This window comes from Erithacus rubecula (genome assembly GCF_903797595.1).
Source record: "Erithacus rubecula genome assembly, chromosome: 6".
Taxonomy (NCBI): Eukaryota; Metazoa; Chordata; class Aves; order Passeriformes; family Muscicapidae; genus Erithacus; species Erithacus rubecula.
The window spans coordinates 57159881-57176223 of record NC_136688.1 but is presented as its reverse complement, the minus strand read 5'-3'; the positions used below and the strand labels follow the sequence as shown (position 1 = coordinate 57176223).

General features: G+C 41.5%; 1 protein-coding gene across 2 annotated transcripts in view; it reads left to right on the top strand.

Annotated features, from left to right (window-relative positions):
• PELI2 (pellino E3 ubiquitin protein ligase family member 2) overlaps positions 1-15245 on the top strand; it is a 62512-nt gene extending 47267 nt beyond the window's left edge. The window contains exons 3-7 of one of the 2 annotated variants that reach the window (XM_079309954.1): positions 4075-4182; positions 5716-5817; positions 10530-10727; positions 10961-11149; positions 14653-15245. In XM_079309954.1, coding sequence (XP_079166080.1) covers positions 4075-4182; positions 5716-5817; positions 10530-10727; positions 10961-11149; positions 14653-15219 — 1164 coding nt within the window. In that variant the 3' untranslated portion in view covers positions 15220-15245. The remainder of the gene's footprint in view (positions 1-4074; positions 4183-5715; positions 5818-10529; positions 10728-10960; positions 11150-14652) is intronic. The other variant, XM_079309955.1, reaches the window with a different exon arrangement.
• Positions 15246-16343: the final 1098 nt, after the last annotated feature.

The window sequence follows — 16343 nt, the reverse complement described above, 5'->3', positions numbered from 1 at the left end:
ATGCAGTTGCTGGCTCTTGGTCTTTTTTTGGCCATTTCCTAACACTCATTTAGTTGTCAAGAGAATATTGACAGCTGAAGTATTAGAGATAAGACAAGGTGTTAACACTGGTATTTCAAAAATGACTGTGTAGATGTTGTTGCAGTTGCAATGTTTAGAAGGAAAGGGAAAACCCTGGAAGAATGGGCTTGTGTGGAGCTGTGCAGAAAGCAGATGCAGAGTTAAAAGAGCTGGGCCAGTGGTTCTTGTTGATGCAGATATTTCAGCCTCTTTTACAGGCACATGAAACCCTTAAGGTTTCCATAATAATGTGTCTTTCTTTGCAGAAGGCTATAGGAAAATTACAGTACATATATATAATAGCTGTGTCAGTAGGCAGAGGTCAGTGTAAATTGATTGAAATGCTGTGTTAGAGAAGCAGTAATTCTGGGCAATTACTGTTAGGTTTGAGACAGAGAGAAATTGCAAACAGTCTTTAGCTAATGTTCTATGAATTGGCATTTGTCTTAATTTGCTGGGAAACTTCCCAAGTGGTGGACATACTTTTCTGGTGTGGGTAAAATATCAGTGGCTGGTGCTTATTTGCTTTTGTTACGTTTTTCTTATGATAACTCAGAGTCTGCTGGCTCTGGCAGTCAATCTGTCCAAAAATCCAGTGGAAATGGGATGTGTTCTTTGCTTTTGAAGGCTTCCTTCCTTGCTGGCTAAAGCTTCCTTTTAAGTTGCAAGATCTTTTGTCTGACATCCCTGAGTGTTTCTTGTGTTCTCTTTTTATAAAAGCAATGGAAGGCTGGCAGCCAAGTCTGAAAGCATTTAACTCATGAAGGCTCTGCTGTCATTAATTTTAAACACGTCACTGTGGTGTCGGTCAGCTCGACTACCAACAAAGAAAACTAAAGTGTTCCCATAAATCATTTTATTGTCCTAATCCAACCTTAATTAACTAAACTAAAACTCCTATTCTGATGAAGCAGCCCTTCCTGTGAGACATCTGCCTCTTTCTTAATGGATTTTAGCTTTTATTTCTGCTATAGTGCACAAGAGTTGGTGACTGTAATAACATTAAAGTCCTTCTTGCCCTCTTTGGGGAGCTCACCTGGCACAAAGGGAATGGTTAATTTTAAATTTCCAAATGCAGAGATTTTTATTTTTTTCCCATTCTTTGGAAACATGGTTTGCAAGCCAGGAGGAAGCAATAAAATCTCTATTTCTAGAAGTGGATTAGACTTGTTCCCTGCAAGCTTTGCAAGGAGCAGCCTAAAGGCTGTGAGAATTTTGGGATCTGCTTCTGTAGTTCATTGACACGCTCCTGACATGGAAGGTTTGAGTTAATAGTGTTAAGTTGATATAATCGTGCTGTGAGCTCCTGACCTGTTGTTGAACTCTGTGGCTGGAGGTGACGAGGGGAAGGAGCAGCTCTGTCACTGTGCAGGGCTCTGCTGTGCCACCCCAGGACAGCATCCAGATAGGGGACACCTGGCTGAGCACAGATGTGAATGCAGTGTAGGAGAAAAAGGTGGAAATTCTGACTAAAGACACATTTCTGCTCTTGGGGATAATCCCTTGAAGATTTGTTAAGTTCTAGTTTTGTTCCTTCCTTTATCTCTATTTTTGCTAAAAAAGCAGAGCACCAAGAAACACTGTTTTTAAACAAACCCTTATACATTCTTATTCTTTTTATCTACGAGGTGACTTTACATGGGGTGAGGGAATTCTGTTTTCTCACTTCTTGAAATGATGATAAAACTGATGATAGCATCCACCTTTCCAGGGGAGTGAGTGGAGAGCAAAGAATTCAGATGGACTGAGATATTCCAGGGGCTGGCAGAGTTGCAGTGTTGCTGCTGGGAAAGCAGACTCTGTTTGATCTCTATTTGATCTTGGCTCCTCTGAGACCTGACAGATTTGTAAGTCATAGCCTTTAGCTGCTGCTTTGATTGTGAGGGCAAAGTGCTGGAACGAGGTTTTGTTCTCAAAACGGAGAGAAAGGAGCAAGAATGAAAAATTGTGTGTAAAGAGGCAGGGGAGAAACCATGGCCAAGTGAAATTCCAGCCAGCAGGAAGGATATAACTGGAAACTTGAGCTACTAGGCAAGTTGATAAATGAAAAATAATAGTAATAAAAATAAAAAGGAAGATTTGCTTTGGGCCATGTTATTGTGAGATCAAGGGCCTTCTCCTTTCAGTCTCTGTTAAAATCAGGGAATTTTGATCCAAAATCACCAATCTTGAGCTGTGGGGTTTGCCTGGGGGAATAGGGAGGAATATTCTTGCTCCCAGTGGGGCTTGGAGCATCCATCTGGGAAACCATGGAGATGGATGGATTGCAGTGCAAAAATGAGCTCTGCCTTGGAAAAGTGCTGGGCAAATCTGTCCCTTCATGCTACATAGAATATGGCACTCAGGGTTCCCTTGCTGCTTTTGTCTGGCATTTGGACTTTTAAAAATCCCTCAGCCCCACTGTGGACACAGTCACTGACAGTGGAATTATTCTGGAAAAATCTCTTGCTGCTGTTTGTTCCCCCTGTTCCTCCACAGGGTTTTGGTCAGTTCATCTTCTCTTTGCTCTCTGTTTCCTCCGAAGGGAATTACTTGAACTCAGCACCTTGAGGCAGTGGAATGTGTGAAACCAGCTGTTGTGTAGGCAGCTGAATTCACCCTGTGCTTCCCCACCACCATTCCTGCTGGCCAGGAGGTGGGATGTGCTATGGCCAGCCTGGAGCACATGGTTGGGATTGGCTTGGGAGGCTCAGGATATGGATTATAGCCAGGTTTTCCCAGCATTTGTATCTGAAAACTAATTCAGAGTGGGTTGGTTTTTTTTGTTTTTTTTTTTTTTTTTTTGTATTTTCCTTTCCTGTTCCATTGATAATTTTCATTAAACTTATAAATACCTGAAAAATAGGAACAAACTGCTCAAAGTAAGTGCAGGGAAGAATAAAGAAACCTAAAATGCTAAAAGTGCCTGAAGGAAGATTTCCCTTCCGTGGCTACTCAGGTGAAACCACAGCCCTGGGATTTATGGTTGGATTTAATGATCTTAAAGGTGTTTTAGAACTAAAATGGTTCTGCAATTCCACTCACTCAAAAGTGATTCTAAGAAATCCACTTAGTGGATTCTAAGAAAAAGCTTTGAAAATACCCAGCATTGCTCTGGTGGATCTTGGCAGCCTTGGAGTGGAGGTGAAGAGACAAAGATAGAATTTAGTGCCAGGTGGACATGGTGTTGTCCAGCCTGAAACTCTGAATTTATCTGCTGGAACTTGTGAAGCTGCTGTAATTCTTGTGGGAATCAGGGCTTTTCTCAAGACTTCAGCTGCTGCAGCAGGACAATTGCATGACTGCATCAAGGGGTTTTTGAGGAGGGAATCCTGCTGACAGGAAAAACAGTCTGGAAATTTGAATGCTAAAAGCAGTAAAAAGGGCAAGCTCACTGTTTTGGTTGCAAAAAAAATCCAGATTTGTGCAATCAATCTCCAGACTCTTTTGGGATTTGTAGTAGTGTGGTTCTATATTTCCTCAAGCAAAATCCTTCATGATTTTGCCTGTGTCTGCATTCCACTCACAACAGTGTTTTATTAGAAGTCTTAACTTCCACTGTTTTTGTAGTTCCTAAAATACTATTACTTGTCACTTTTTTTTTTTCTTTTTTGACTTGGAAGTGGCCAATTGCATTGAGACCAGCACTTAAAATACCAGTGAATTGTCTGAATTAGAGGAATTGTTGGTGCTGAGCAGGCTGTGAAAGCACACAAGTTGAAACATTTCTCATAATGTTCTTGGCTTTTTCCAAAACTGATTACACAATTCCAGGAAATTAAATGTAGCATTTCTTCACTGAAAATAACTAGGTATAAATAATGGAAAACAAAGAGGAGGGGAAGTAGATGGGGAAGAAAAGTTGGGAGGGGAAAGGAGCACACACAGAAAAGAAGATTATGTCCTACCCTGGAATTTCAGAGAACACATGGTGATATCTGATAATATGAGTATGAACTGATTAGTGCTATATTAAGCATAAGACTTTAAGTGTAAGGGTCTCCTGTTTATCACTTTATTTCTTTTATATCCTAGGAGCACCAGAGACCTCCCCAGGGTTTGAGATCTCTTCCTTCGTTGTCAAACAGACACAGAGGAAAAAGTTTTGAGACCACAGCTCAGTGTCCTGGCAGGTCACAGAGTGTTAGTGACTTAATCCAAACTGCATCTTGGTGCCATTTGTTCTTGCAACTGTGTGCCACTGTAGTGTTTACTACAAAACACTAGAAATAATCTGGGCAATTCAGAATATAGCTATTACTGGTTACCAAGTGTGTTTACATCACTTTTCAGCTGTTAACAATTCCTATACTTATTCTTCAAGTTTTGTTAAAAGCTTTATTGCAGAAAAGAAGTACTGGGAAAGTACTTGCCTAATCATAGAATGGTTTGGTGGGAAGGGATGTTAAAGGTGATCCAGTTCCACCCCTCTGTCATTGGTAAAGACATTTTCCACTAGACCAGGTGCTGGAGCCTCCAGCAGGAGGTTCATTGTAAAAGCATTGTCTGGTTGAAAATGCATGAGGTTTGCAAAAAAACAATTCTTCCATTACGTGTTTTCAATAATTCTGTGTCAAATACTCTTGCTAACCCTTAGTAGGCTTTTAGTATGCACATAGATGTTTTTAATACCTCCAGCATTCAGAAGGATTTTTAATGATTTGTTCAATAATTGATGGAGCTTTGGCATAACTTAGGCTTTAGTGAGAGATGGCAGGCAGATGAGTAGAATATATTCAGTTGTTTAGTTTAATCATCCCTATCTGTGAATTCTTTAGGTGAAAAGCAGAACAAAGGAATGGAGCAAGTGAGAGAACTGCTTGGAGAAAATTACCCTCCTAGCTGAAAACTGGAGAAAGCCTTAATTAACCTATTAATTCATTGCTTAAGTATCTGCAGAGTGTTTTCTGAGCAGTAACAGTCATTACCTTCCAGAATTGTGTGTGGTTATATGGACCTTTATATTTACATCTATTTCCCTGTTAGCCAATAGATTCAGTTTCTCAGCTCATTTCCCTCAATCTTGGGAAGATAAAGCAGAAAACAGGAGCTGTCCTCTTCTTCTTTTCTTCTTCCTCTTGTCTTCTTTTAAATCCTGAAATCCTGTTTAATCTTTGATGCTAAATCCATATCTATAGACACCAGTCTACAGTCTGCTTCAACAGGTACTAAGAACTACCCTTTAATGAGGAAAACCACACTGAAAGTGTTTGGATTTTGTCACCAGTTATATAAAATTGTTTGGCTCTTTCTGATACAGCCAGAAATTTGCTTAATCTGAAGTCCTGGCTTTTAACTAGAAATCAGTTCTGTTGCTCACTTACTTCAAAAACAAACAAGCCAAAACTCCCTCCACTCCCAAGTCTTTGCTAGGGTACAAGGTGCTACAAGGTTTAGGAATTGAATATAATTTCAGGGGAAAAAAGGTGTTTGGGGTCCAAACTGTAAAAATGGTAAGTATTGGGTTCTTCTGAACTAGAAACAAACCAATGAAGCTTGGAGTTTTCCATTAAAAACAAACAAAAGAAATGCTATTGTATGTGCTTACCCAACCTTGTAATAACATGTTACAATACACTGCTTTTCCTGATCATAGCAAAGGTGTTTATGTAGCAAAATGAATTTGGTTACAATATTTTTGTGTGTAATAGACATCTGTTTTTTTAAATCCACCAGGCAATCAGTGCAAAAGGTCACCACAGTATCTCTTTCACATTATCCAGAAGCCAGACAGTTATAGTGGAATATATTCATGATAAAGACACAGACATGTTTCAGGTAAGGCTCTGAAATACTTAGATTGTTTTTTAAAGCAGCATAAGAAACCCCAGTTCTGTGTTATCCTGTGTTACTAATATGAGATCACTTGGAAATTTTGCATTATTCTGCTCTTTGCAAAATTCACACCAGCATCTGTTAATATTCTTACTGACTTACTGCTGCAATTGTGCTCTGCCTTTTCTCCAAAGACAAACAGTACTGGAGAGAAATGTGTGCTCTGTTTGGATCCATGAATGAGCACAGAATTACACCCACCACCCTCCAGTTAATCACAGAGCTGGAGGGAAGAGGAAGTGGGAGGGGAGGACATGGGATGGGGAAGGAGAGACAAAGCAGTGATAAATAATAAACTGTTCCTGAGGGGTGTGCTGATCTCTCAGGTGCTGCAGGAGACTGAGCTGAGTTCCCATCTATTGTCCAACATTTGCTCAGTGTCCCCTGTCTGCATTTGTGTTTTTCTGCATCATTTAACATTCTGGTAACCTGAGAGATTTTCTTGGTTATTTTTACATATGAGAGAGAGCAGAAATTCTGTGTGAATTCAGACTTGTAACTTGGGGAGCCCAAACATGCCAAAGAACCTTTTTCATTCTGCACTGGTCAGGTCTGTGTTATCTTTGACCTCTAATCAGAGCATCTCACCAGGAATTGTTATCCCTCTTTATTCAGCCTTTCATATTTAGGAGGGTCAGCAGTTGAGTGCTGTTGACAGAGAGGAAATAACTCTTTGGAGATGTCATTTCTTCTCTTGACTTCTGTGTTTTGCTCTATATTAAATTTTCCCTGTGTGACTGAAACTATTAGGTCGAAATAGGAATTGATTAAAACCCAGTCTTATTCATTTGCTGCAGGATGAAGGATTGAACAGCCAGGGTGAGCTGAAATAGGTTTTTCTGTGTTGACTAGTGACAGAAAAATGTAACCCATCCATTGGGGTTACTGTGTGGTGCTTGTTTAGCTCTTGAGTAGCTACAGTAAAATTTTTTTCCTGTATATAAATTTTGAAAAGCCATTTTTGAAAGCTGGATTTTATTTCCCCCTTCTCGAGTACAGTAAAAAATTAATAAAGAGTTGCAGAACAGCATCTTTTTCTGGGCATACTGTATATACATCTATGGTATAATGTCCTAGTGGTGGGTACAGATTTTTTGGGGGGTAAAAGACACCATTGGAGCCTTGATGCTGTGACTTGATCTCAGTGTGACCTGCTGTGTCCTGGTTCAGGTTTCTGCTCTCTGGCTGTTTCCTGAGGATTGCATTCCAGCTTTGGTCTGCAGGGGCTGATGGCTGGGGAGAATGGAAACAGGAGGAATGTGGCAGTAATTCCCCACTGAAGCAATGCCAGAGCAGTGGAAGAGGTTTCCATTATTTATATGAGCCTTTAGATTTTTACTGTTCTCATGAATCTGTTGGAGAAAAGTTACTTGAGGATGTTTAGTGCAGCCCTGGGGTACATGATGACAAAATTCATGTTTGTTGAGCCACAGAATAGAATTTCATTGTTGGTCAGACAATCCTTGGAGTTTGATGTTTTCTTTTCAAATGTGTGTTCTTGGCTTGTGTAGGATGTGGAAGTTGAAAAGGGAAGGATAATTCCTGGACCACAGGATTATCCTGAGCCTTGAGGCCCCACTATGACATACATTATCCTGGGCAAATCACTTGGCTTTTTGTTCTTTATTCCCACTGTGCTTCTTGAGCTCTTGTTCTGCTGTGTTGTTTGTAGTTTTGGGTTTTTTAAATGTAACTATATTATGAAATCTGTGTGCAAATGCTGCTGTGCACCTTTGTCCTAGTGACATCCAGGTCAGATTTCTTCATTTAATTACAAAAAGAATGTACAAATGTGTTCCTCTGGCATCTCCCAGACTCTGTATGCTCCAGCATCCATGTGCTGCTGTAAATAAAAATTTTCTTCAGAGTTGAACTGTTTTGTTTAGATGCAATAGGTGAAGTCAAACCTGTTCCTTCATGGTTTGATGGGGTGAGAATGGGTTGATTATACCTGTTCATGCCACTACAAAGAACCAAACTGTGCAGCTCCTACCCTAAATAACTGCAAGTTTATACAAGGAGCAGGTGCATTCAATACAAAGCATTGATTTTTTTTTTTTTTTTTTTTTTCTTCCTGAAGAACAGCCCTTCAGAAGATGCAGAATCCAATTCTTGCTCTCACCAGAGTGAAATTCTGTTAAATTCTGTGCTGGCAGGTTTTGCCTTGTCAGGAGCAGTGTTTTACTGACAGCAGAGCCAGGGATGCCTGGGTGCACACAGCTTTTATCAATCACCTGCAGAGGACACAACTCTGGCTGCCTGGCACATTTATGGGTTCTTGTTGGAAGTAACTTAGGGAAATCATGTGAGAATTAACAAGAAGGGTCCCAAAATACAGCCTGGAATTGCCAGAAGAGGAAAGTCTGTGCTGTGGAGGGAAAGGGGAGAGAAATGAGTAATGAAGTGTGTAAAGAGCAGCTCTGAATAATGGACTCAGTCTGTAGTGACAGATGAGTTAAAAGTTTTGGAGGTGGATGTTGATGGCATCAAGTTTTTCATTTATTCCTTAGGCACTTGCTTTTCAGGTAATCTCAAACCCAAATTCTTGATTTAATACAGAGCTTGAGAAAACTGGCAGATTTTGAAGGCCACTTCTTCAAATAAATTCGAATGCTAAGAAGTAGCACAATACATGAGACTGATCCTGTAGAAAGCTTTCTCAGCTGGAAAGGGGAAGAAAACCAAATATTTCAAAATATTTGATTTTGCATAGACATACTTATGACACAAATGAGATAAGTACTTAAGTGTTTATATAAAATACTACATATCATTCTAGAGGTTTAAAAAAGCATGCATTGTTTATAGATCTTAATGGTTATATCCAAACAAATTTGAATTTCATGGTGAATGATTAGTGTGATGCAAGAAAGGCTGGGAGCACACACTTGTGTGCTTTGTCATTCCTTTAAGGAAAAATGAGGCAGATTTTTCTCTAATTGCATCTAAAAGCTTTGAGAGAATGATCTATTTCAGAGACTGCAAGAGGCAGAAACTTGTTATGAACAAATTAATTTCATATTTGTTATTGATTATCCTTCAGGGGACTCCATGTACAGATAGAGAATAACCAAAAGTTATTCATGAGGCTCCTGCTGCTGCTGACTCTTAGCAGGAATTGCTTTGGATGGGAAATAGAAGCCTGGTAGAAATAATACTGTAGAAGGAAAAAGAATATTACTTTGTAAGATTTAACTTCAAGTTGTCAAGTTATATAAATCAGAAATATCCCATATTAAATAGTTTCTAAACTCTGTCTCCTGGGTGTTCTGGTAGACACTTTCTGTGAGAAATTGAAATGTAGACTTTTGATTAGGTCTTGTTGAGTGTTTCCTGTGCAGGGAGCTCATCCCATTTTCTGCTTGTGCTGAGTGCTGTGATATGGAGACAGTAACTGGATGTGTCACTGGAGACACGAATTTTGACATGTGTGAGAGTGAAACCCTGCAAAGCAGAGCTTGAAGCAGGAGAGAAGTACAGCAGAGATCCCTGCACTGTTTCTGGCAATCCACTTGTTACAAGGCTTAGGTGTTGATAATATTAATTTCCTTGACTCTTGAACAGTGTTTCTTTAAAGCAGGTTTAGCTTTGCAGAGATGTTTGTTAATGATGGAACCATACATGGCTCCCCATAGGTGGCTTTGAAGAGCAGGATCTGAGCAGAATGGAACTTCTTGGGAGACAATGAGATCATGTTTAGTGAGGTTATTTAATATCAGTGTAGGTACCTGATACTGAAGGTAGTTTCATGTGATGAGTATTCCTAATTCTGTTTGATCACAAGGTGTCTGTAAAATTAATATTCTGTTCCACTTCTTGTTCTTCAGCTCCAGTCTCCCAGTTAAGCTCAAAGTTGGTGTAACACTAATTTTCCTGTAGAAATATTGATAAAGCTTCACTGTCTGTCAGGCAGTCAAATCCTTCCATCAATGCAGTCATGAAGTTTTCTGTCCCAGATGTTTCCAGATTTAGAATTAAAATTTTTAGCTGACAAGATGGAAAAATCTTCCTGTCTCCTGATAAGTGTGTTTCGTTTCTGCTCAACTCAAGAAAGTTTTTGAATTCTGTTAGTCATACATCATGTCCATGATTAGGAGTAAATTTCATCATATGGTGGGTTTTGCCTGAAAACTCTTCTTTCTGGAACTACAAATCCTGAAAACATGAAGGTGGGTAGCTCTTTGTTATGACATATCAAAATAACCTAGTTGTGGGTCTAAAAAAAGTCCTTTATTTTAATGGCAAACATATTTGGAACTGGAAAATGTGAATAAAACTCATCAATCCAAGCTAGTGTTTCCTTAACTGACAGAATGTAGTGGCAGGTAATTTGCTGTGGTTGGGTGAGGAAATAGCAAGGTGAGAATAGTTTTTTTTTGGTGACAATACTCTTATCAAACAGATCAGCTGAGCATTCATTTCAAGCAGCATGAATATCACTTGTGGTAAGTAAAAATTTGTCATTCCATGTCTGTGATGTATTTCTGCCTCGGACAAATGTGGAAATGTCTCTGGTTGGATCTTGCCATCCAAAAATTCAGTAGACAGAAATTTACTGATGTTATCATTATTAACCTGGCAAAACTGTGTCCTAAGTGCTTCTTCATATTTCTGTGGGTATTTCTAGTTATACAATTATCTTAATTTTTTTGCAGGTTGGGAGGTCTACAGAAAGCCCTATAGACTTTGTAGTAACAGATACTATTTCAGGAAATCAAAATAATGATGAAGCCCAGATTACCCAGAGCACCATCTCCAGATTTGCCTGCAGGATTGTTTGTGACAGGAGCCCACCATACACAGCAAGGATCTTTGCAGCTGGCTTTGACTCGTCTAAAAATATATTTCTTGGTGTAAGTACTGCTAATAATGATGTTAAACCAGCAAGCTGGTTTATATTTTGTTATTTTCCAGCCCCCAAATCTTCTTGTGGTGGTTGATAACTTGTATTGTCATTAGACTTTTATTACTCCAATGCCTGAGTTATCACTCGTGGTCATAATTATCTTTAAAAACGAAGCTGCACTTTAGTAACCGTTAATGGATTTTCTTCAGGTTGCTTTGTATTTCTGATTGTCACACGTAGGAAAAAGCAGCCAAATGGAAAAACCCTGATGGCCACATGGATGGATTGACAACCAACGGGGTGCTGGTGATGCACCCCAAGGGAGGATTCACAGAGGAGTCCAAGCCCGGCGTGTGGCGGGAGATCTCGGTCTGCGGGGACGTCTACACGCTCCGGGAGACCCGCTCTGCCCAGCAGAGGGGAAAACTGGTGAGTGGCAGGGAGCTGCTTGGCCCAAAAACCTGGCTTTGTTCAGCTTTCTGTGCCTTCTGGCACTCACCCCCTGCAGAACACTGCTTTTGACCTGAGGTCTTGGAGAAGCTTCCAAATTTGAGTGATGGAGTTAAAATCGCGGGTGTGGGTATGGGACACGATGGAGGATTTTGGGTGGTGTCTCCTTTTGGTGTTTTTATTCCTTCATGTTTTCAGACAGTTTCTGGTTGGACAGTTAGCACCACACTGAGGGTCATGGGAATTTGGTTATTAGTTATCCTTTTCACCCAATATAGATGTTAATTCTCTATTAGACTGTTTGGCTTTAAGAGACCTTGTAGCAGCTGGATCTGCTCCATTTTGCTCACTTCTGGCAGGTAGCTGGAAGTGCTGCTGAACTTTCTGTACTTTTAATGAGATTTAATAAACAACCAAGCCTGAATACAAGAAAACTTGTTTCCTTCATGTATTTTTTAATCCTGGCTCTGAGTGAAGGCAGAAGAAACTGAGGCAAACCACTAAATAAGTGGTGCAAAACTCCCACTGCTGTTACAATAACTCAGATTAATCAAGGGGTACTTGTTTTTCTGGCTTGGATGGAGGCAGGTACAACGTGACAGTCCCTGAGTAGTGAAAACTGCATGCATCTAAATCTGTGTGTTAGGGCAGATTTTGCACTGCTGTTCTGGCACTGATTGTATGGGAGAACACTCATAACTTTCTGCTAATGCCACTTTCCCAACTGAAATAGCACAGAGTGCAAAAGCTAAATAAACTCTGGAATCTCCATCTCTGAAACGTTCTCCTGGGCATGGGGATGTCTGGAAGTGGAACTGTCTTTTGCAGTACTGCCTGAAGAGTCCATTTCTGTGCAAAAGCAGTTTGGGTAAGGCAGCTTCTGTTTGATTTACTTGCCACTGGGAAGATAAGAGGAGCCCTGGAAGTATATTCCTGTTTTCTCCAGTGAGACAGGACAGACTTTGCCTTTCCCAGAAGTGAGAGATTTCAGCTGCCAGGGACCTGTGAGACACAAAACCAGAAGAGAAGTTCAATGAACTGACTTTGCAACTCTGCCATTGGCTTTGCAGGGAGCTGACTGCTGAAAGAGTTAGGGGGATGGAGTTGGGCTGTTCTGCTTTCAGCAGACACCCTGCAGGACATAAATTGCTTTGTCACACTGATGGTGGCAGGCAGACGTTGCCTGGGGACCTGGACAGATGATGTGGCAATTGCAGCCTTTGTACTTGGTTAGCAGAACACCTTTTTAGTGCTGCTAAAGAGAGGCACAGCAAAACAAATGAATCCCCCTCCCTGCATCCAAAATGAGTTGAATTCTCATTTAAATAAAATTGCATGGCACACTGGTATTGATGTGATCAGTAGTCCTTGATTGGGTTCATAAAAGCAAATGCAGGCTGTATAATGAATTGAACACATTGCATATGAGAGAGCTTTCTGCTTTGCTGTTTGTGAAGGAATTATCTGAAAAGAGCATCAGATCAAGGCTTCTCTCATCTTTACTTGAACTACTACATTTTTCTGCTGGAATTGCACTGGTGACCTCTTATCTGTAGTCTGTATTGTGCCACTGAGGTGTTTTGTGCAAGGATGATCCACAGTTAATCTGTGAATTTAAACTGGATTAAAATGTAAATGCTAAATTGGTTGTCATTCATAGTATTCTCAGGCAGATGTGATGATTTCATGTGACCTACTTAATGTGTTTGTTTGTATTTGGCTATTTGTTCTGCATTAGTGGTATTTTCTGCATACTTTCTGTGCATAAGGCCAGGCAGTAGGTCTGTTTTTCTCTTTAATTTTATAAAAGAGCCTTTTTAATATATATTCATCATTAATGAACTGATACCAAAAGCACAGGTTGCTTATGTTTGTAACATTAAAATAAAGAATATTTCAGTCAAGTGCAACGTGTGTTTGGCATAATCCCTTGAAAATGTTTTAAGTACCTGCTTTTAATCAGAGAGAAGCCTTTAGGCAGTGCACACTGGGGCTGTATTTGCTTGGAATACCTCATTAAATAAAAGGCCTAATGAGTGGGGTGGGTAATTGTTCATAAGCTGAGCCTGTGTGGCTTCAAATTTGTCACCTGAGAAATTCAACTGGTAATTCAGTCTGCTGCAGAGCTGAGCCATGCAGGTACCTGTGCTGCTGCTGAGGCACACTCTGGGAGCTCATGCTTCTGCAAAATGCTTGAAAAAATGATATCTGAGAGGCAGGACAGCTGGCCTGTCCTGAGTGGCAGTTTTTAGTCCAAAAAAGAATTTTTTTTTTTTTTCTTTTACTGTGTGAGCAGCTTCTAGCAGTCTGTATGGGCAAAGAATTCCAGGAGAGAATATGCTAATGCAGCCCTCAGGGAATGGCATGTCTTTTCTTCAGTCTATCAGGACTTACTGAAATATGACAAAGGCAAAGAGAATCAATATTGGAGGGAAAAAAATGCATGCTCAGGGGCCCAAAGACTGTGTGTAATAATTTGTGTTGCAAATGCAAATCCCCTGTACAAGCACAGAATGAGAGACCTTGTTATAATCCTAGATGTAGGTTAGGAGGTGAGATGGATTCAGGACAGCAGCAAGACAAAATTCAGTAGGATTTGCAGAGGTTAATGCTGAAAATGATGTCTGTTGGAGTCAGTGAGTTGGGGTGTTTCTAAATTCTTCAGAGAGAAATCAGAGTGCAGGGATTTAGTGAGTTCTGATGCTTTTAGTAAGTTAAAGGTCTGAATGCCACAGTAGTAGAGAGTGTTCTAGTGAAGGTTGCAAAAATACTGGTATCTTCAGTAGAGGCTCCAAGCCCACAGCTGTAAACAGGATATAGAGTTATAGTAAGAATATTGCTTACATTTCTTAGAACACGATAGATTCTGTGTGTAGTGTTACATATAACCTGGTGTGCTAAGAAATTGGAACTCTAATAGGCTAAAGAGTGGTGCAGAATGCTAGAACTCCTTCCTAGCTATTAACTCTACTCAATTTCTAAGGAGTTAGGCTCCTGCAAGGACAGAGCAAAGGATTCAGAAGAGGCTCTTTGCCTTTCTTAGGGTTTGGTGTTTATTTCATGGTGGTCCCAGAGCAAAAGAGGGAGCTGGGTAGTGTTCCTTTCTAGGAGAAGGGCAGGAAGGAAGCATTGGCCTTGCCAATGGGATAGAAACAGAGGGGAAGGGTTATACTGTGGGACATTTACAGGGGTTTTAGGACAAACTATTTCTTATACCTATTGGATTACAACAGAGTGGTGGTCTGAGCTTATTGAAAAATCCTATATAACAGTATGTATGGGGAGAGTTGTTGCTTATTTCTGCTGCCTTTGCTATTGCCTTTAAGACTGTAATAAATAACCTTTCTAACTATTAGCTGCTTTGCTTATTAGCAAACTACCTGACAGATAAAGGCCCAAAAGCTCAGAGTAGGAGCCGTAGTGGGGTCAGAAAGAAGCCCACATGTGTGAGTTTAACAGCCTCCCCTTGTGTCCCGCCCCAGGTGGAGAACGAGACCAACGTGCTGCAGGACGGCTCTCTGATCGACCTGTGCGGGGCCACGCTGCTGTGGCGCACGGCGGCCGGGCTGCTGCACGCGCCCACGCAGAAGCACATCGAGGCGCTGCGGCAGGAGATCAACGCGGCGCGGCCGCAGTGCCCCGTGGGGCTCAACACGCTGGCCTTCCCCAGCATCAACCGCAAGGACGTGCTGGAGGAGAAGCAGCCCTGGGCTTACCTCAGCTGCGGCCACGTGCACGGCTACCACAACTGGGGCCACCGCAGCGACGCCGAGGCGGGCGAGCGCGAGTGCCCCATGTGCAGGACCGTGGGGCCCTACGTGCCGCTGTGGCTGGGCTGCGAGGCCGGCTTCTACGTGGACGCCGGGCCCCCCACGCACGCCTTGGCTCCCTGCGGGCACGTCTGCTCCGAGAAATCCGCCAAGTACTGGTCGCAGATCCCGCTGCCCCACGGCACCCACGCCTTCCACGCCGCCTGCCCCTTCTGCGCCACGCAGCTGGCCGGGGACGGCAGCTGCGTCAAGCTCATCTTCCAGGGCCCCATCGACTGAGACGCGCCACAATAAAAGTGTTTTCTCCAACGGTTTACTATGAAGATTTTTGCCACTAACTCTAGGTTTTACCTTTTTTTTATGATGTTGTTAATAAGGGGGGGGGAGGGCGTGGTAATGTTGTTGATAGGGTGGGGATGGGGAAATGTGGAGTTGGGATACATTGATACCTGGAGCTGGGCAGATATCGGTGGTGTTGCATGCTCAAAAGCAGCATATTCATGGAGTCTTCTCGGTCAAATTGTAGTATATTTGTAATCTTTTTATTAGTACCCTGGATCAGAAAAAGGTGTCTTAAATGATTTTTTTAAGCTGAGATTTTTTAACGGAAAGGTTTTTTCTTCTAAACTTTGACGAGCCTTTAAAACCTATTTTTCAAATCTAGAAGGAGCGTACGGAATGTAACTGTCTTTAATTTGCAATATAATTTAACTTGAATAGTTTCTCAAGGAGCAAATGCAGAATGTGTGGACAACCATAGGTGAATGTTCACTAGAGATAATTGGATATGTAAGAGAAAAATTAGCTGCCTAAAGTATAGAGGATAAAAGCTATTAAAATATCTATTATGGTATAACACAGCTGGCCAAAAAGGCATCAAAGATTACTTGAAACTGAGGAAATCCTGTTTGCATTGATTTCCTTTCAGTGTAGTAGATATCCACTGGCTATTAGGTATGGGAAATGGCTGATTATTTTCTTTGGTTTTTTTCCATTTAACCTGCATCTGGTGAAACCACTTTACTCTTTTCCATACTTAGCCCTGGGGTTTAAGCTGATATTCTGTGTATGTGTAGTCTGGCCTTTTTATTTCTGCTTTGCTTGCCCAGCACCTTTGGGTGAGTGGAGGCCAGAGAGTCCCAGGATGGTTTGGGTTGGAAGGGACCTTAAAGCTCATCTCATTCCACCCCTGCCATGGGCAGGGACACCTTCCACTGTCCCAGGCTGCTCCAAACCCTGTCCAGCCTGGCCTTGGACACTTCCAGGGATCCAGGGGCAGCCACAGCTGCTCTGGGCACCCTGATGGAGCCAGAGGTGTGTCCAGGCAGCACAACACGAGGTTCAGGTACTGCTGGTACAGAACTTATTGACATAAACCTGAATTCAGGAAAGCACTTAGTCTG